This window comes from Salmo trutta, chromosome 21 (genome assembly GCF_901001165.1).
Source record: "Salmo trutta chromosome 21, fSalTru1.1, whole genome shotgun sequence".
NCBI classification, from domain to species: Eukaryota; Metazoa; Chordata; class Actinopteri; order Salmoniformes; family Salmonidae; genus Salmo; species Salmo trutta.
In genome coordinates this window covers 16,301,038-16,321,801 of record NC_042977.1, presented here as the reverse complement: position 1 = coordinate 16,321,801, position 20,764 = coordinate 16,301,038, and the positions used below count along the sequence as shown (strand labels likewise).

Sequence of the window (20,764 nt, the reverse complement as noted above, 5' to 3'; positions counted from 1 at the left end):
GGCTAGTTTAGTTACTCGAACACCTGGCTCAAACAGAGGTATGCTATGTTAGCTAGCTGGCTATGACTATCCAACACAACACCGGAACTCTTCCAAGTCAAGTTAAGCTTTTGGTTTTGTTAATTTATTGCCACCGGGGCCCGCCTTGTGACTATACACTGTAACGTTACTTAATGGTTGTAGTGGGTTTACTCGCATATTAGTTCTGTCAGCTATGTTGACTAGGACGTTACTTTAGCTAATATGGTGACAACGATGTAGGCTGTGTAGCGGTTTGGCTTGGAAAGGTTTTTTTCGCCTGGTCACATATAGCTGATGAGAGGAGGAGAGTGTATTGAGGAGAGAAGGAATACAATGTGGGTGCTATGAAAGTGATCTGTGTTTATGTGTAATCAGAGTAATCATTCCGCCGATTCTGTTGAAAAACGTTTATTAAACGGAAGCAAACGACACAGGGATAAAAATATCTGAATTTTGGACAAACTGTTGGACTAATGATTACACCCTGGATAAACTAGATGCAGGCAAGAGTGTGCAAGGCAGTATTGAATGTGCTACTGTCTGTCCATGTGTCACTGTCTGTCATCTACATTTTTTTATTTCGACCTGTGTGCACCTACATTGTAAACTTTAATTCATAGGCTAGTTTGTAGCAAAGTCATGATGGGTATAGGGAAAATTAGAGTATCATGTAGTAGCCTAAACCTATCGATGTGTTACATTGAACTGGGTGAATGGAATATGAATGACAGTTATCCATCATGCTGTAATAGAAATGAGGCCATGCTTATGAAAAAAGTAATTGTCCTGCCTCATCATAAACGGCACTGGCCGTCACTGGAATCGACCAATAGGAAGTTCAACCAAAAATAATGTATGTACATTTTAGTTTTCTTGAAAGCACCATATATCCACTTACAACAATCTGTTTCGTCACACAATACATAAACGCACATTACTGATGTTTGAGGAAGAGCTACCGACACATGTAAAGTTGGGGTATATAAAATACACTGTGAGAGCGTTTGTGTACAAGCCAATGCAATGCCAGAATTGTAAAAAGTGTGGACACGTGTCAAGTGTGAGCAGGCTGAAAATGTTTGTTGCTGAATGCATTTTTTTGTTAAAGAGTTAAAGAGTCGGAGCCTTCCCTGTTTCTAGTCCACACTCCAGTCCAGTTGGTGGCGGTAATGCACATTAAAGTTGGTTGCCAACCGCCATAAAAAAATCCACCGAAGAAGAAGGAAGAAGAAGCAGAAGCGACATACAGGGAGAGGTGCGAAATGGAGGGAGGAAGATAGATATCTGACTTTAGAAGACAATAGAGACTAAAAACTATTGTTTAAAAAAAATAAGAAGTAGATTACCTCCCACATCCGGGTGCAACTATCAAACATCAGATGAATTCATCGCCTAACAGTGGTTTTCAAAACAGGCTTAGGCTAAATCTTTTCGGGGAAAAAAAGCCACAAAGAAATAGGCCTAGTCATTCCAAATATAGCTAGCTTGGATTAACTTGAGCATCATTTTTCTTTAAAATATGTAAAGGCAGCATTGTGATTAGGCTATTTAAAAGCCATTTCATGACTATGTGAAAAACAAGGTAAGTTGACAGCGTCACTAGCTAAAGCAAACTAGTCAAAACAGGATTGTTTATATTTTCTCCTGCATGAACATATGCTGAAGTCATTCTAGTCATTTCAGCCTAAATAGTTCGGGCTACCAGTTTTACGCGTTTACCTTTTAGTCAATATAAAAAATCTCAGCCTAGGTGTAAAGCAGTCGTCCGTATAGCGACCAACTCCTATTGTAGAGCCTGCGTTTCGATGTGGAGTCATTTTTCCTTAATATGTCGGGTAACCAGTTTTACGGGTATTGTACACAGCCTGGGTTTCGACATCACGGGGGATATTTATATATCGGGAAATGGTATTCCCCTTGAAATTCACTTGTCCTTACTCGCACTTCTGTAGCGCACGATGACGGGACGGTTATAGTGTGTCATTTGCATTGCAAGTGTTACTCCATGTAGCACCTCTACTCGGGGGAATAGCGTTGCTTAGAAACTACTACAGTGACTTGAGGGTAAGTACAGTATGCTTCTGTCAATGGTGTGCGATGTGCTTGCCTTGTGTCAATTGTCTGCCTGTCTATTGACCTATCAGTATCACACTTAAGTGACGCTACTGTCTTATGGACTGCTGTCAATACAGTATCTACCCTCATAACCTAGTACTACAGTATACTGTACTCAGTGTCTACTGTAGAGATAGTGTTGTATTGTACAGTAGTTATTCGTGCTTTAGTTTGAAAAAGTGCTATGTCTACTTTATCTTAAAACAGGTATGCTGTTCAGATTTCTGTCTGACCACAATTGAGGCTATTCCACAATATCTTATATTTCCTCAGTCATTGGCTATTTCAGACAGGTTCACTTGTGATCAACAACTGCCTGACCCAGACACTTGAGGAGAGCTTGGCGAGGTTCCCCATGTTTCCTTTCATTTGTGGAGGAGGGTTGTGGTTTAGGGCTGTGGTGACATAAGGGGGATCTACTTGTGTCCCTGTATTTAGTTACAGACCATCAGCGATTTTAACACAGAGCCAGATGCGGTCAAAGAGTTGTTTACAAGTATGATTGGTCGGCCCACTCCTGTTAGCTAAAGGTGAGGTTTGGTTCATCCAACTGATTTTCTTAAGGGCACTAGGAATGTTTCTCACCATTTTGAGGAAACAACACTTCTACATGGACATGTTAGTCTTAGTAGGGAGCTGAGCAGAATTTGAGTTGTTCAACGATTGAGAACCTCGAAAAACAAGAAATACAGAAACACTTCAAGAAACTTTGAGGAATGCAGTTTGCCATACAGTTTCACTTCCTCCTAAAATGCCTCTCACCAAATAAATCCTTGCATAAAATATGTCCGCTCCAGCTTTAGTAATGACAGGTGAACAGAAGGTCAGGGTCATCTACTACGCCCCTTCACCAAAGGATCTGATGACCACATGAGTGAGAGTGTGACTGGCCTATTTGTAAAGCAGTGGGGGAGAACATGAGATGTGGCTTTGGCTGACCCATGGACTGATTTTGACCTTAACGTGATAACGCAACTAAATCAACAAATACTATGTAGGAATAGGCAAATACTCCACTGTTTCAAGGCAGCCGGTGGTAAATACATGGGTCCTGGCCCGAGGTCAGATACTGCAGAAGCAAGTGATGACATACAGTCCAACATAATTGGTACCCTTGATAAAGATGAGCAAAAAGTACTGTATAAAATAAGTAATTCAAATACTGAGCTATATTGTATGCTCAAATAGTTACAAAAAAAACACAGAATCATTTTATATTAATACAGTTGTTAAGTGAAATAGATTTTGTTTAACAAGTAATACAAATAATTCTCAACAAGATTGCTGTCAATTATTGGCACCCCTGTTTTCAATACTCCGGCACCCTCCCCTTGCGAGGATAACGGCCCTGAGCCCTTTTTCTAAAAATGTTTTATGAGATTGGAGAACACATCGCAAGGGATCTTAGACCATTCCTCTATACAGAATCTTTCCAGATCCTTTTGTCTGTGCTTATGGACTGCCTTCTTAAATTCAAACCACAGGTTTTCAATGGGGTTCAAGTCCGGAGACTGAGATGGCCATCGCAAAATGTTGTGGTCAATTAACAATTTCTTTGTGGTTTTTGATTAGTGATTGGGGTTATTGTCTTGCTGGAAAATCCACTTGCGGCCAGTTTTCAGCTTCCTGGCAAAGGCAACCAGGTTTTTTGCTAAAATGTCCTGGTACTTGGAAGAGTTTATGATGCTGTTGACCTTTTATCAAGGGCCCAAAGATCCACCATCATATTTTACAATAGGTGAGATTATTTTCTGCATATGCATCCTTCTTTTGACGCCAAACTCACCACCGGTGTGCATGGCAAAGAGCTCTATTTTCGTGTCATCTGACCAGAGCACCGGTACCAATGCTGTTTAGCAAACTCCAGGTGTTTACATTTGTTGGTTGCTCTCTTAAAAGGCTTTTTTTCTGGCAACCCTTAAAGAGCTTATTGGCATGGAAGATTGGGGATTTGGGTGACACGAAGACGTAACCAAGTTCGGTAATTCTCCAACTTTGGCCACTGGATTTTTCTTTGCCTCTCGAAACATCTTCCTCACTGCGTGGTGCAACTGACATTTTGCGGCAAGGGAGGATGAAGAAAGCTTGCCTTGAATCACTGGGCATCTTGTTATGACATGCATTATCTGAATTCTACCTACAGAGGAGTGGCTTTTATGGAGGAACTTGTGTGCGCAGAGCAGCACTATAATTAAAACACATCTTTTTGTAATTAATGAATCCAATGTGAATTTTTTTTTTTGTAATGCTTGTAATGTCCTCAGTAGGCTGCAGTAACCTATGCTTCAGCGGGGAGGTGCAGGTAGCCTACACAAGCTACTGGCAAAGATTTCCAGCTAGCAAACTCACCACAGATGCTGGAATATGTTTCTGAGTGACAGAGCGAGGGCTTTGCTATGTGGTTTTAAAATGTTTTTTGGGGGGACTGGAAAAAAATGCTTGGAACGTAAAAAACATTATTAACCGGTTCCAATGCTTTTAAAGTAACGGTTCTGCTCCTGAACAGTATAGATCGCTTTCATTTCGGGTTCAGCTCCTCAAAAAGTTTGCTTGTTTTTAGTTCTGTTCCCTGAACCGGTTCCAACCTTTTGATTTCCTCACTGAGGTTGTGAAACTGATAATGAGCTTTTAGTGTTAGAGCTGTTTGAAAAGACTGCCTCAAATGTCAGCCTCTTTTGGCAGGATTTTGTTTTGGGCTGCTTGGTTACAGGCTATAAATTAGGTAATAGACCAGTAAGAGTTTCAAACCTCTCTGCCAATAACAGCTATTTTAAAATGTTCCCCTCCCCACTTAGACCACTCCCAGACAGTCCTAGCAAAAGTATTGCATGAGAAATTGCTCTTTGCTAAGAAGCCCCAATATTTTAATTTTTGCTTGATATTTTTTTATATTTAAAGCAATTACAGTAAGGTACTTAATTGTTACCCAGAAATGTTTTGATGTAGAGATTAAAAATGGCTGCATTTGACCTTTTTTAAGCTGAAATGAATTTTAAAAAGTTGAAAATTAATGCATATTTTATTTATAAGAATCTTTAGGGGTGCCAATAATTGACACCTATCGTTTTGAGAGAGAAACTATTACACCTCTTTCTCTGAGTGATTGTATTAGTATAAAATATCAGTTGATGTTGACTGACTTACTGTGCTGTATGTTTTCATATCTCACGCTCCTATTTGACACTCTACTATGAACTCACACTCCCCTGTCTGTTTTTTCTATCTATCTCAGTAACGAGTGATCATGGAGAGCTTCTCTCCGCTGGTCCTGTCCATCGCCGCCACCAGCTTTGTGACGTTCCAGTGTCTGTTCCACTTTGTCAGCCCCTGGATCTCTGCTCAGTTCTTTCCTGGGTACCACCGTCTCAGTCCCAGACACACCATAGAGTGGAACTCCAGGTACAGCATCTGATCATCTGAGAAATGATATTATTGACTATTCAATCAAAGCTCCTATCAGAAGACCTATTGTATTATCATTTTCCCAGTTGAAGCATATTTCTGAGCGTAGACGCTTTCAGATATCGTTGTCAAGAATTGTCAATATGCGTGGAATCCCACCGCTGCCGTCAAATGTTACGTTTAAGGAAGTATGCTTTTATGAGTATTTGTCTGTTTTTTTGTGTTTTCTAGAACTGTGTCTACATTGCACGCCTTGATAGTGGGGCTTTTTTGTCTCTACATATTACTTCATGATGATGCAGTCAATGAAGACCCTGTCTGGTAAGAATCTCCCTGACTACTGAGTGCTAAGTGTGCAATCCTTGGTAGAATAGTCATATTTTGTATATTTGACACCATGCTTTCTTATCATTATTTTCAACATGTGCTTTGTGCTATCTTGCCAATAGGGGAGATCCGTCACTGGTGAAAATAAATGTGGCCATAACCTGTGGCTACCTCCTATCAGGTGGGTCTCCACTTCAGACATGTCTAACCATTGTATTACTTTGCATATTCCCATGGATTATGTTGACCCATGCAGTGAGCTATCTCCCTTGTCTGTCTTGCAGATATGCTGCTCATATGTTACTATTGGCGGGCGATAGGGGACAAGTTTTTTGTAATCCACCACCTGGCAGCACTGTATGCTTACTACTATGTACTGGTGAGTTCCTTACTGACCCAGAGCAGAATGTGCAGGCAAGATGGGGAAGGGCCAAGGGTGAACACCCATGTAGTTTGATGGGTTAGAGTGGATAACAAAGGTCTGGTCAGTGATGAAATAGTAGAGTTCCACTTTAGTCAGCATTATATTTGGAACACTTTGATTTACAGTGTTGTTACTGTGTAATTGCCCTATAAGTACATTGCTACAAGTGTTATTACTCAGTTTTAATAATTGCAAAACGTGTTTTACTGCAGTATTACCCAGTAATGGAACACTGTAAATTGTTTCCCTCCCCTCTTTGGAAGGTACAGTGTAAGTAAGTAGCTACAGTTGTCAAGCACTTTTGATATGTTGCTTGTTCAATTGTATCTGTATGATATAAAACTCGCTAAGGATAGAGTTTAAACTAGGCATTTGGCTGACAATTTTGAGTTTTATTGAGGAAGGACACTTTGCACTTTTGTGCATGTATGAGTCAGAAGAAATATCTGGAAGCTAGTTGGAATGAAAATCATTGTTTTTGTTGCATTTATTGCATATCTTTATTTGATGTACCACCAGAAGCTTGACAACAGTGTGTTTAGGTAGATGGATAGATAGATGACGGTTCACTCTTGGTCCTGTCCTGTGTAGGTGTTCTGGGCCATCAGGTTCAGTGGCTGCTAAGACTAACGATGATGACAATTGGGACCATTTTTTGCATGGAATGTGATGGCTTGTAGTGCGGGTTTCCAGGACACATTCAGCGTAGTCCTGGACTAGAAAACATGCTTAATGGAGAGTCGCCATTGAAAGTGCTTTTTAGTCCCAGACTGGGCCTAATCTGTGTCCCAGTAAACCATCCTGTAGATTTTCTGTCTATACTGCATGAAGCCTTCCCTTCACTCAGTCTGTAATGGTGATTGGTGCATGCTGGCTTTTTTGCTTGTTTTGACCTTTCAAACTTACAACCTATACAACTATACAAAGAAAGGGACCTCTCATATATTTCAAAATCGCCACCACCACTGGCTAATTACTGGTACCTTTTTGAGGTAATGTTAGAATGGATTGTAGAGTAAAGGTTATGAAATTGATCATGAGATGAACTTATCTGTCATCCACATAGGTAGTCCATACATCTTTTATTTTCTCTAGAGTGTTTGTTCTCTTTTTCTATGTTGGGATGGGGGCTTTTAATTGTGCCAGTTCTCACTAGTTGCACTTCTGTTTTGTTTAGGTATGTATTTTTTTCTGTCTCCTCCACTAACATGTGTGATAGTGATGCACCGATATAACATTTTTGACCGATATCCGATACTTTCCTTGCCCAAAAAACGTTCCGATAACCGCTATAAAAATATTTTGCGGCGTTTTAAGCATTCTAGTCCAGTTAAATAGTTAACACACACACATGGACGCAGCGGTCTAAGGTACTGCATCTCAGTGCAAGAGGCATCACTACAGTCCCGGGTTCGAATTCAGGCTATCACATCCAGCCGTAATTGGGAGTCCCATAGGGCGGCGCACAATTGGCCCAGCGTCGTCCGGGGTAGGCCGTCATTGTAAATAACAATTTGTTCTTAACTGACTTCCCGAGTTAAATAAAGGTTACACACACGCACCACACTGACCAAAAAGTTATTTTCTTGGCATTTACGTATGTCCTCATTACCAGTAAAACATACGGTAATCAAACCTTTTTCTTTCACTTACTTGCTGTGCTGTTTGGTTGTTCATTTGTTCAGTCGTTTCATTCTCAACCAGGATTTCTATGGAACGCCGCTTGTGTCTTTGTGTGTCAAAAAAAGATACACGTCAAATAAGCTTGTTGACCAATCAGGACCTGAATATGACTGCACGTCACATAATAATTTAACGCGTTCATGAATTTTGTATATAGTTATTACACTATCACTCGTATTTCATATTTCACAATGATTCATTGATAAGTATGCTATGATGCTGGTACTGTTGTCTCGCGCACCTACAGTGCTGGTCATAAAAAAAGCTAGCTAGCTCATGGATGCAAACAATATTCTTCCCCCAAAACATAGCAAAACGACAATCTGTTTCAGTAGCTATAGTTAGCTAGCTACAAGAGGGATATCTTCAAACACCAACTTACCATCCTGAGACAAGGCCGAGTATAGCCCACACAGATCTCCCCCACGGCACGAACCCAAGGGGGGGCGCCAACCTGGACAGGAAGTTCACATCAGTGACTCAATCGACTCAAGTGACGCACCCCTCCTAGGGACGGCATGGAAGAGCACCAGTAAGCCAGTGACTCAGCCCCTGTAATAGGGTTAGAGGCAGAGAATCCCAGTGGAGAGAGGGGAACCGGACAGGAAGAGACGGCAAGGGCGGTTTGTCTCTCCAGTGCCTTTCCGTTCACCTTCATACTCCTGGGCCAGACTACACTCAATCATAGGACCTACTGAATAGATGAGTCTTCAATAAAGACTTAAACGTTGAGACCGAGTCTGCGTCTCTCACATGGATAGGCAGACCATTCTATAAAAATAGAGCTCTATAGGAGAAAGCCCCTGCCTCCAGCAGAACATTAGCATCGTGGCTCTTATTGCGGGACTCTGAAACAACTGTGAATTGAGCCACATTTATTGTCAACCTATGTGTATTGAACAATATTCCAGAGGAAAAACAATACTGTGTGAATGTTTTGGAGTCTGATAACTCTGAGGACGACGTTGGCAAAAAATATCTTGGGTATTGAGTAGACTGTTACCCCATTTCATTGATCCCCAATCCTTAGATAATGCTGTACAGTGCAAAATGAATGTCAATACACACAATAGGCTGACTGGGGAGGTGATTTCCCACAGTCCCGCGATAAGAGCTACAACGCTAATATTTGCGTAAACTCTTCACAGTTGTGTTCTGTGAGTGTCACCGAGTAGACTCATACCGCATTTCATTGCTTTGCATTCCAACCTTCTTTAACATTATCTAGTCTAAATATGGCATGATTCCACCAATTGTAACCTGCATCACTTTCAAAGGGGTACTTTTATTTTGAAGCAAACCGCAAATTTCACTATTGTGCCTAATCCTTATTGTGGCTAGCTTCACAACACATAATCCAGTCAGGTTGAGCCTCACTAGCCAGAGGAAGCTAGCTGGCTGCTTATAACGTTAGCTTTGGGCAACAGGGTTAAGTAGCTGGCTAGCTATTTATTTTCATGAACTGAAGTTCAATTTCAATAGGTGAACAACAACTGGTTACCTAGCTAATACTTACTCACAAGGATTCCTAAATCATTGCTAAGAATAGTGAAAATGACTGCAGTTTCTATTGGTCATTGTTTTCAGGCTGGTTGTATTGGTGCTAGCTAGGTACCAAGCTAAAGCTAGCTAGCTACCCCAGAAGTTGCGGTCAAACAAATAATGCTTTATTACCAACGCGGTATTGTAAACACATCGTTCGTGGCCAGTGTGTGCTTGTTTGCAGACTTTTTTGTACAGCTTTGACAGTGCTACTGATAGTATTGGTGGCGCATGGCTTGCACGTGCATATTCAAAACACACAACATTCTATAATAGAACTGTGTTATTTGACGTGTCGATTTTAAAGCTTATTTAACGCATCAAATACTGTTATTTGACGTGTATATTTTTTGACACGCAAAGACCCAAATGGCGTTCCATAGTATGTCGTGAACCTAATAGCAGTGACGCTAATACTGTGTAACTCCGGTAGGGCAACATCTGAACAATAGCGTACTTGGTAACGTTAGTGTGTACCGGTGCTCGACCAGTCGCGAAAGCCAACATCACCCAAGACAGAGAACGGTTGATTGTCGAGGGCAATGAATTCCATTATCTTGGCGTTAATGGATTTCGCCTTTGAGTTGTCTCACTGAAATGTTCTTACTCTTTCAAATGACTGCTCGACTTGTTGACTGCTCGATCCACACAGCAGACATTGTGGGCTAGGTTAGGAATGCTGTGTTGCAGGTGTAGCACAAATTTTTACGTGGCGTCATTACTTCATGTACCTACGTTATATAGTTATGCACAACAGCTTTGACATTGGTTTTTCACATCGGCGTTAGACTAGAAATTGGGCCGATACTGATGTTGGCATTTTTTTAGCTAATATCGGCCGATTCCGATATGTTCACCGACGTATCGTGCATCCCTAATTGTGTGATCAATTAACCTAGTCTTGTGTCTCTAACATGCTGACTATACAGTACATGCAAAAAATGGCCTAAACAAAGAGCAGGCCTGTGTCAGTTGGCTAGGTACAGAAGGGGCCCCTTCCTATCTTGTCTGTAGTGGATTATGTTGTGGTACATTGAGCACATGTTGCCTAATAACAGTATGGACTTACCAGTACTTAGAGGTATGAGCATGCACTGCTGGAATGTTCACCACCACTTTTTGTACACATCTTGAAAATGTCTGTGACCCAAGTTTATTAACAGTGTCATAACCCCAGTAAGTGCACCTCGATTTTTCCTTTTTAGAGATCGTACAGTAAGTTTACGATCATGATTTATCCTGAACTCAAATATTATTGAGAGTACTTCTCTTGTCATTATTTTCTTTGCACTTTGTTCTTTCTCTTTTAGAGCATAGGAATGTTGCCTTATTTTGCTAACTTCCGTCTGGTCGCAGAGCTTTCCACTCCTTGTGTGAATCAGCGGTAGGTAACTTCACTGCCAAATGGACTCATGCACGTGCGCAAACTCGCACGCACAACATTACCTGGGAAGTAGAGGGAGCCTTAGTGCCCTGAATGTATTTGCAGAAGGCCTTTTGTCGTTGGTAGTAGTGCATTTAACCATTTTAGAAAAAGTATTGACCGTTAATGTATAACTACTTATAGTAAGTCAGACCAGACACACCCAGCCAAAAGCTTGTATCTGACAGCATTATTAGAGACCCATGTTTCATACTTAAACACATTTTAGTCACATTTCTAATTGTATGCTATTATCCTGATTTGAATCCAACAAAGACAAAATACAGATGCACTGTTTTATTTATTTTTTATTTTTTTATTTTACCGTTATTTTACCAGGTAAGTTGACTGAGAACACATTCTCATTTACAGCAACGACCTGGGGAATAGTTTCAGGGGAGAGGAGGGGGATGAATGAGCCAATTGTAAGCTGGGGATGATTAGACAGCCGTGATGGTATGAGTGCCAGATTGGGAATTTAGCCAGGACACCGGGGTTAACACCCCTACTCTTACGATAAGTGCAATGGGATCTTTAATGACCTCAGAGAATGTTAAAGAATTGTACTTCAAATCTTTCAAGTGCTGAGTATATGTGCCTTCAGAAAGTGTTCACACCCCTTGACTTTTTCCACATTTTGTTGTGTTTATTTTTTATCAATTTTTAATTAAAACAACAACGAAAAATCAACCATTTACACAATACCCCATAATAACAAAGTCAAAACATATATTTTTAGAAATGTTTGCAAATTTATTGAAAATGAAATAGAGGAATCTCATTTACATAAGTATTGCATAAAATGTCTAAATATGTTTTCACTTTGTATTGTGTGGGTATTGTGTGTAGATGGGTGACAGGGGGATTTTTTTTTATTTTAATCCATTTTTAATTCCGTCTGTAACCCACAAAATGTGGAATAAGTCAAGACGTAGTACAATGACTTTTACCATGTCCTCCCATCATGGTGGAGGATTGTAGCGTAGTGATACACATTTTACATAGGGCTGGTCATGGAATACTGGGGACTCTTTCTGAAGGCACTGTATATATGTGTGATGTAGGTGACCTTTCTGGAACAATGCCAGTTGATATCGATGACTCCATTACAAAGTGAGTTCATCTTCAACTCTTATCTCACTCAGTCACCATCCATAACTGTACTAACTGTATCTATCTTTCAGCTGGTTCTTTGAAGTGCTTGGTTACCCAAAAAGATCATTACCAAATATGGTCAACGGCATTGCCATGACGGCATCCTTCTTCCTGGTGAGGATAGCGGTCATGCCACTGTACTACAGCCGGATGTATGCCGTGTACGGGACGGAACCCTTCTACCGGGTGACCTTTGGTGGCCGCTGTGCCTGGATGGGCCCCAGTTTCTGTCTCGACATTATGAACGTGATGTGGATGCATAAAATGGCCCGTGGCTGCATTGGTGTTTTGCGTTCTCCTGGAAAGGTGAATGTGGAAAAGCTGCAGAATGGGAAAGTGCACTGAGGGATAGAAAAAGGCAATGATGGTGTTATTTTATTGTATGTCTGCTTCAAATGGTTCATGGACATTTTTGGATCAAATGGTTCATGGACTGGAAATGTCATGAGTCCTTATTATCCCGTGACCAGCCCTAGGTAAATTGCGTACCACTACACTTATCTGCCCAGAATACTTACAATTAAACAAGAGTTAAATTCCTCCACCATGATGGGAGGGGACATCGTAAAAGCCATTGGACTATGTCTCCTCTTGGTCATTACAGATAGAGAGTAAGTGAATGGACGGTGTGACATCATGGATGGAAACAGACAGACAAATACTCTTGTCTGCCGGACCCTTTGTTTCAAAAATTGTTTATGTCCACCCAAAGGTGTCTTGTGCATATTGCCAAAATGATATGAACTGACATGGACGAGAATGGAAAAAGAGCTCTCATATTTTTGTCATGTTTATGAAGCTGTAAAGATGGCTCTTGCACAAATATAAGATATATATATATATATGAACAAAAAGAACATAATTACTTACATAATTACTAATTAAATCTGTGTTTTCACCAGCATTAGAATGTAAAAAATGTATATTGTCAGACTCCTACTGAAGTCTCTCTGCTCAGGAGCCTGCTCATGTTTGGAACATACAGTAGGCCTAGGAATTATCAGTCATGTGCATAAATTATCAGGGTAGATTAAGACAAACCATAGCAAACATGCCAGATTGTGTCATTTTATCTCCAGAAGTGACCTTACTGAGTGATTTATGATAACAGCCATGAAAGTGCACTTATGTCTAACGGACACACACACACAGAGTACAACTTCGCAGAGTTAACAAATGATTGATCGTACTTCATTATTAACTGTTGAAACAGAGCTTCATAATGTAATGTGAAATCCCTGTTGGATTTCTGGATGAGAGTATAATGTTATTTATTGTGACATTTACAGCCATGGTAGTTTTAATATTTCATTTTTTAAAATGCATTTTAGTAATGTACTCTTCTTTGAGTAAGTGAGTGATTTATGAACTAAAATGTCCATAGCTGCTTTAAATAGTCTTCAGAAAGTTGTCAGCAGGCAACACGTGTTTGCTTGTGTCTGCTGTAGAGATGTCCTGCTCTCATGTGGAGACAATGCGGGACTGCAAACATTGTATTTTCCATTTTGTCAAGACTGAACGTACTCAAAGGGAGGGTATAGTGGGCAAGGCACATTGAGCAATATTCTTCAAGAAATTAATGACGTTAACCTTGGTTTGGTGTAATTTGGTCATCACATTGTTTTGTCTATACTTATGGCAACTTTGCCCACCATTATTACCTCTGTCTGTTGTAAAAAAAAAACATGCTATTATGCATGCGTGTATTTTTTTATTGAATTTGAATTACATTAAATACTTTGATTCACTCACAATCATTTAAAAAAGTTATCCAGAAAACCTACACGTTTATTTACTGCAGGGGATGTTGGCACGTTTTTCTCATTGTGCGAATCTCAATTGCATACTCATCGTGTATTCTTTCCTTCTTTAAACCCATTTGAGTAGAAGGTCAGAGGGGTGGGACCTCTGGCTTTCTCATCCAATAGGTTTTGAGAAAGGCAAGAAGAGGACGCGAGGAGAATGCAATTGAGATATATTTTGGGGCGGCAGGTAGCTTAGTGTTTAGAGCATTGGGCCAGTAACCGAAAGGTTGGTGGAACGAATTCCTGAGCTGACAATGTAAAAACTCTGTTGTTCTGCCCCTGAACAAGGCAGTTAACCCACTGTTCCTAGGCCGTCATTGTAAATAAGAATTTGTTCTTAACTGACTTGCCTAGTTAAATAAATAAATTCCCTATATGATCCCATTTCTTTCAGTCGGGGTTGGTAATGACATAATTTGAAAGACCTCTACCAAACCAAAGTAGACAAACCTGTAACCACAGAGTTTACTGTCTTTGATGTAACGACAAGGTAAACTATTTCACGCCACTTCGATACCAAATCATAGAGAATGATATAGGCCTCAAGTGCCCAAAAGGCCATATATGCATGGGCATAAATGTGACTTGCTTCAGGAAACTAGGCATATGTTGCACGTCACTACTTCACAGAAGAGGCATTTGAACGTTCTTTTTTTTTAAATCAAAATGCTTTCTTTGGCAGAAATGCCTTCTGGAACATGTGAACTTTCATGTTCCTTAATAACAAATGTGTCTGCCATCTGTAAGTATGAATACAATTGTTAAATTACAAGCCTAGTTGCTTTAGCCACAGAAAAAGACAGGAATCTTCCCACTAGCCATTATTGGCTAAGATAATTAATGGCTGGACATGCCGAAAGATGAGTTCGCCATGTATCACCTTCTGTTTATAGCTTGAGCTGCTTGGTAGATAATCCTTTCTACTGCAGCTATTTTGAAAGATATCATGGAGAACTGTAAAAGTGTTTCTCTGGATTACATCTTCAAACTAAAGGCAACCCTGGCATCTGTGACAGAGCGGAAGAAAAACCTGATGATTCTTAAGGCATTGCACACAGTCCGTGTTAACCAGAGTGACTTGACACAACAGGCCAATCAAGCTGTACAAACAAAAAAGAAACGACACGGGACGTCTTATTTAATGAAAGGGGTTCCAGTCTGCCGTGAAGCGTTCATCCATGTATACGGGTAACAGTCTTAACTACATTTTCAGATATTATATGTTTCTAATTTTGTCAGAAACCTATGACAACCAGTTTGTATTGCCCATACTCTTTGGATTGGGATGACTGCTACTGTAGCTAAATGTCTAAACAAAATACTCCAAGTTAAAGTGTACTGTTAGCTAGCTAGCAAACGTTAGCTGGCTGGCTCACTAGCTAACGTTACGTTTATGATCTGTGTAGTAATATTAGTAGTATCTCAAAGCCATTTGCATTGCTAGTTATGGCCTAATGTTAGCTAGCTAACTAACATTTAACCTAGTTGGGTAGCTTTAACAAGCTATGACAATCGGTTTGTATTGCTAGTACTCTATGGGTTGGGTTTATAGTTCATTGTTTAGCTAGCTAGTTACATGTCTAAACAAAAGACCACTTCACCAGATGATTACATGACCCATCAAGTTAGCCAGTTGTGTCTGGCGGTCATTAAGGCCATCTATTGTATAATAATGCTAAAATATTTGTATCTGGAATTTGCCTTTCAGTGGAACACATCTGACTCTCCTCCACCAGTCATACAAGGAGAATGATCTAAGGACTCCCATCAAAAAGAGAGCCGGCCCAAGCAAGCACAGGTTACACCTGAAGCATGAGGACTTGCAGCAAGTTGTGAACTTCATCAACAACTATGCAAAGGATAATGCACTATTATTACCAGGACGCCACCCAGGACACAAACACTTTGGTGGAAAGCTGCTGCCATCTCGTGACAAAAGCAGTGGTGTGGCGTTTCTACAAGGAATAGATGACAACACTTGATATGTAAAGCATAAACAACACTCTTGATTATTTAATTTACCTCCAACATGATTGGCACTACTTTTATTGATCTCACATGATTTGTGTATTTTTCAGAGGTACGTGTATTGAGGCTGTCTTCCTTCAGGAATCTGTGGAGAGATTGCTGGTGTGGTTAAGGACAGAACTGTGACGGCCAACATCCCACAGCTGGTTGGACTGAATCGAGGTGGTCAGTCACAAATGTAGTCAATTGAATGGGACTTCCAACTTCATTTGTCGATCCCTCCTGGTGACCCTGTTGGAGTCAAGAAGAAGACAATTGACTACTTCAAAATGGAGATTGCCTCAATGGTGCTGCACATGCTGTCACACATGCTATAATGGTACAGATACAAAGATGAGTACTCTCTCTATGGCCCCAGCTCGCTGTGTAGTCATGTGGGCCGTGCGACAAAACAGGCTTTTGGCGGACTGCTGTGAGCACGGTAGCCAACTGTTTATATTTCTTACAGTAAACCATAATAAAATTGTTTGTTTTAGATGATTGACTTAAAGGAATAGACAACTATTTCACATAGCCAGCTGTTTCTAAACGAACGTCAAACCGGCTTGTGTGCTGATGGGATGGGAGTCCTTACGAGATCCATATAGCACGTTGGGGGCGATGAAACAGGAAGCCCACACATTTTCATGAAGGAGTGGGCGGAGGGCCGTTGGGGAGGGAGCGTGAACAGGGCGGGACCAAAGCTGGGGAAATGTTAACTTTTGTCACATACTCTGCAACATCGCGTTGCTATTGAATAATTTAAGCTCACTAGTTTCCAGACTCTACTGGATTGGCTGTTGATACCTAGCACTACCTAACCTGCTTGCTATTACTAACATGAGGGCAAATCAAGCTTTGCTATTCGGGTCTCCCTGTGGGGGTCTGTTGGCATGCCCCAGGGATTTATTTTACTACTGTGAGGTCACTTCTGCTGATTTATTTAAAGGACATTCTACTCCAAAATGCATGAACATTAAATTATATTCTCTTCCTTTGAATCGAGGACAGTTTAATTTTACCTCCTGATCTCAATTTCATCACCAGCCAATTCTATGTTAACCCTCAAAATGATTTAGCTAGTGTAACATTACTGTATCTTAGCTAACAATTATTACCGTAATTTCCGGACTATTAAGCGCACCTGAATATAAGCTGCACCCACTGAATTTAATTTTTATTTTATTTTGAACATAAATAAGCTGCACATGTCTATAAGCCGCAGGTGCCTACCGGTACATTGAAACAAATTAACTTTACACAGGCTTTACCGAAACACGGCTTGTAACAAAAATAAATAGGCTTTAACGAAACACGGCTTGTAACAAAAAATAAAAAAAATTGCAGTAAACAGTAGCCTACCAAGAAAGTCATTGGTCACTATCTTCCTCCTGTGCACTGAAACCACTGAAGTCATCTCCTTCGGTGTCGGAGTTGAATAGCCTCAGAATTGCTTCATCCGATATTGGATCGCTTTCATTGTCGCTCTCGTCACTTTCATCCGGAGGCAAATCCCCCGCTGAGCCCTCTTCAACACGCAGCAGTCCAGCCTTTCGAAACCCGTTGATAGTGGATTTTTTGGACAATGCTCCACGCTGTCAGGACCCACACATTTGAAAGCGGGAAAAATCCATATTAGCCGCGTCATTGTTTAAGCCGCGAAGTTCAAAGCGTGGGAAAGAAGTTGCGGCTTATCGTCCGGAATTTACGGTACATACATCTATTAATAGGGTTGTCTTTCAGGATTACAAGATAGCTAGCTAGTTACCTTGGCGGTTTCTCAGATGATTTGATAAGAATCTGAGGAAGACATGTAATTTGTTGCCACTTGTCACTCTGATATTAAAAGCTTGTTTTAGCAGACATTAAAGAATACAAAATATATAGGGGAAACACTGAGCTGAATCAGGTTGATACTGTTTGTAGCCAATAAATCCTACAACTAGTCTGTCGTTAAGTGTTACAGCTTGCGGAAAGCCGTTGATACGACGCTGCAAATCAGAAAATTTTTGACCAACCTTTACTTACCGATTTTAAATTTTGATCCATTCGGAAGACACCGTTGTTTTATAAACGTGTCTAGTTGCAGGTGGTACTCCCAAAAAAGATTTAGAATATTCTACTTTTTGCACCGTACGAGGTAATCTTAGCTACCGGAGATCTCGCATTTCCAAACATCTTTGCAGGAACGAGTCATTTCTAAGCGCCGGGGCCGCGGCCACATGAAGAGGACACAGTGCGACCCAAACAACACACAAATATTTTCCACACACACACGATGACATTTGTCCCTCAGTACAAAACATGGATTTCATGTTTTTTTTAAACAAAAGTTTATAAGACAACAGTGCCTTCCAAATCGAGAACAAAGAAAGTATCGGCAAGTAAAGTTCAGTCGAAAATCTGCTGATTTACGGCTAAACAGCAGTTTATGCACAACCTCAGATACAAGCTTTAGCTCTGCCACGGAGGGTCAGTTTACAAGGCTATTGTTGGTGTTTGCATTTGTCTATCCGCTCTCTGTTTATAGGCTGTCTTTGTCCCGCAACATAAGAATCCCTTATGTTGCGAGACAAAGCTACTTATAGGCCTACCCCTAGCACCATCAGTTGTTAAACCGTGCATAAGCTCAGCATCTGATTCAACAGTTTCCACTTTCAGGGGTGAATGCTTTTTATTGTACAAAATAGGTTCCACCATCGACACACTGTATGACATCAGTACTTTCATTTGTTTGTTGTAATGTATTGTGGTAGCACCACCAACAGAACTCCCTAAGCACAAGGGGTCCGCCCCGTCCCAAGTTGAGACCACAACCCCCCCCAGCAGGATCAGCACATCAGAACCAGGCCTATGAGTTTGTGGAGTGCCCCATGAAGGCAGAAGACAGAGAAATGTGTGTCTGACATTGATATGGAAAACATGATACACAAAACAGAAATGTTTTTTTTAGATGCACTGTATTGTTCTTATTACTGTATAATTACACTACTTGTTACTCCTACAAGTATAATAACTCGGAAATAAGAACACTCACGTGTTCTAGACATTTGTTTTAATAAACTGTGACGTACTGAATGTTCGCATTTGGTGTACTTCCTCTTTTTTATCCAGGAAGTTGTTGGCTAATCGCTAAAATGTATTTAAAACCAGTCAGTTACAAGATAGGAGCTACTACAATAATAAATACAGAATTGTTACGTGATATGCAATGCTTCCATACACTGTTACAGTGGTGATAATGAAAAGTCAGACAGCTAATTTTCAACAAACCTTTACATGGCGATACTTCCTTAGTTCTCAACTTGGAAGGCACCGGTCTCTCCCTTCGCATGTTGCAGGTGGAACGTTGGAATTTATAAAATCTTCCGTTATTAAATACATTTTTGCTTCATGATGTAATCCAATAATGCACAGGCCGCCATTTTGTCTCTTTCGAATTCTCTCATTGATCAAGACAGGTGGGGTGTCCACCCCAAAGTGCTGCATGTCATGACCGTGACACAGATATTAAACATTGCTTTGAATGACATACACCTGATGTAACTGGAAATTCTGTAGGCTACATCGTATCTGGATAAAGAGAAATAACAGAAAACGATGCGACGTAGCCTACAGAGTTTCCAGTTACATCAGGTGTATGTCATTCAAAGCAATGCTTAATTTCTGTGTCACACTCACGACATGCAGCACTTTGGGGTGGAAAATCAGCAGCACGCCCTAGGTCAGCCCTTTGATATGTCAGTGTGCCAGATCCCCTGGGGGGGTATGGGTCAGAACTGGGTCTACCCCTTGGAACAGATGTTCTGGAATGCCATGGTGAGGAAAGGGTGAGTGGACCAATCACAACACTGCTAGAGGAGGAAAAGGGTTTTAGTGCACCATGTAAATGGATATAGCCAGGCTCGTGTTTATTTGCCACTGAAAATGGACTGAAACAGGGAGGACTTATGAACACTTAACTCTTTTTGTTTTGTTTTCCTTTGCAAAACGTTTTCCGTTGCATGCCCTAATGAACACAATCAATGTACTTTTAACTGAAACTTAAAATAACCTCTGAATGACCAGTACTTGTCATCAAATCAAATATATTTATATAGCCCTTCTTACATCAGCTGATATCTCAAAGTGCTTTACAGAAAGCCAGCCTAAAACCCCAAACAGCAAGCAATGCAGGTGTAGAAGCACGGTGGCTAGGAAAAACTCCCTAGAAAGGCCAAAACCTAGGAAGAAACCTAGAGAGGAACCAGGCTATGAGGGGTGGCCAGTCCTCTTCTGGCTGTGCCGGGTGGAGATTATAACAGAACATGGCCAAGATGTTCAAATGTTCATAAATGACCAGCATGGTCAAATAATAATAATCACAGTTGTCGAGGGTGTAACAAGTCAGCACCTCAAGAGTAAATGTCAGTTGGCTTTTCATAGCCGATCATTGAGAGTATCTCTACCGCTCCTGCTGTCTCTAGAGAGTTGAAACAGCAGGTCTGGGACAGGTAGCACGTCCAGTGAACAGGTCAGGGTCCCATAGCCGCAGGCAGAACAGTTGAAACTGGAGCAGCAGCACGGCCAGGTGGACTGGGGACAGCAAGGAGTCATCATGTCAGGTAGTCCTGAGGCATGGTCCTAGGGCTCAGGTCCTCCGAGAGAGAGAAAGAGAGAATTAGAGAGAGCATACTTAAATTCACACAGGACACCGGATAAGACAGGAGAAATACTCCAGATATAACAGACTGACCCTAGCCCCCCGACACAAACTACTGCAGCACAAATACTGGAGGCTGAGATAGAAGGGGTCAGGAGACACTGTGGCCCCATCTAACGATACCCCCGGACAGGGCCAAACAGGCAGGATATAACCCC

General features: G+C 40.9%; 1 protein-coding gene and 2 long non-coding RNA genes across 5 annotated transcripts; 2 read left to right on the top strand and 1 right to left on the bottom strand.

The window, feature by feature from the left end:
* Positions 1-1,229: 1,229 nt before the first annotated feature.
* On the top strand, positions 1,230-13,860 carry LOC115156810 (transmembrane protein 56-B). 3 transcript variants are annotated; one of them, XM_029704507.1, is made up of 8 exons: positions 1,235-1,603; positions 1,974-2,085; positions 5,369-5,535; positions 5,770-5,859; positions 5,988-6,046; positions 6,150-6,244; positions 10,825-10,898; positions 12,122-13,860. In XM_029704507.1, exons 3-8 carry the CDS (start codon positions 5,381-5,383, stop codon positions 12,435-12,437), a joined length of 789 nt encoding a protein of 262 aa, XP_029560367.1. In that variant the 5' UTR covers positions 1,235-1,603; positions 1,974-2,085; positions 5,369-5,380; the 3' UTR covers positions 12,438-13,860. The 3 variants fall into 3 exon arrangements, with proteins under 3 accessions (XP_029560366.1, XP_029560367.1, XP_029560368.1); XM_029704506.1 differs by lacking the exon at positions 1,974-2,085 and having other exon boundaries at positions 1,230-1,603; XM_029704508.1 differs by lacking the exon at positions 1,974-2,085 and having other exon boundaries at positions 1,236-1,276.
* A 1,460-nt stretch (positions 13,861-15,320) lies between these two features.
* Positions 15,321-16,905, top strand: LOC115156809 (uncharacterized). Its single transcript, XR_003868329.1, has 2 exons — positions 15,321-15,882; positions 15,976-16,905. It is a non-coding gene; the product is annotated as an uncharacterized LOC115156809 (long non-coding RNA).
* LOC115156808 (uncharacterized) lies at positions 15,884-19,430 on the bottom strand. Its single transcript, XR_003868328.1, has 2 exons — positions 19,178-19,430; positions 15,884-16,156 (listed from the first exon to the last, which is right to left on the bottom strand). It is a non-coding gene; the product is annotated as an uncharacterized LOC115156808 (long non-coding RNA).
* Positions 19,431-20,764: the final 1,334 nt, after the last annotated feature.

Bases quoted from the DNA above. Each gene is read 5' to 3' on its own strand.
- LOC115156810 (XM_029704506.1), top strand. From the start codon at position 5,381: ATGGAGAGCTTCTCTCCGCTGGTCCTGTCCATCGCCGCCACCAGCTTT. The intron at 6,047-6,149 runs GTGGGTCTCCAC...TCTGTCTTGCAG, and splicing joins CTGTGGCTACCTCCTATCAG to ATATGCTGCTCATATGTTAC. The intron at 6,245-10,824 runs GTGAGTTCCTTA...TTTCTCTTTTAG, and splicing joins ATGCTTACTACTATGTACTG to AGCATAGGAATGTTGCCTTA.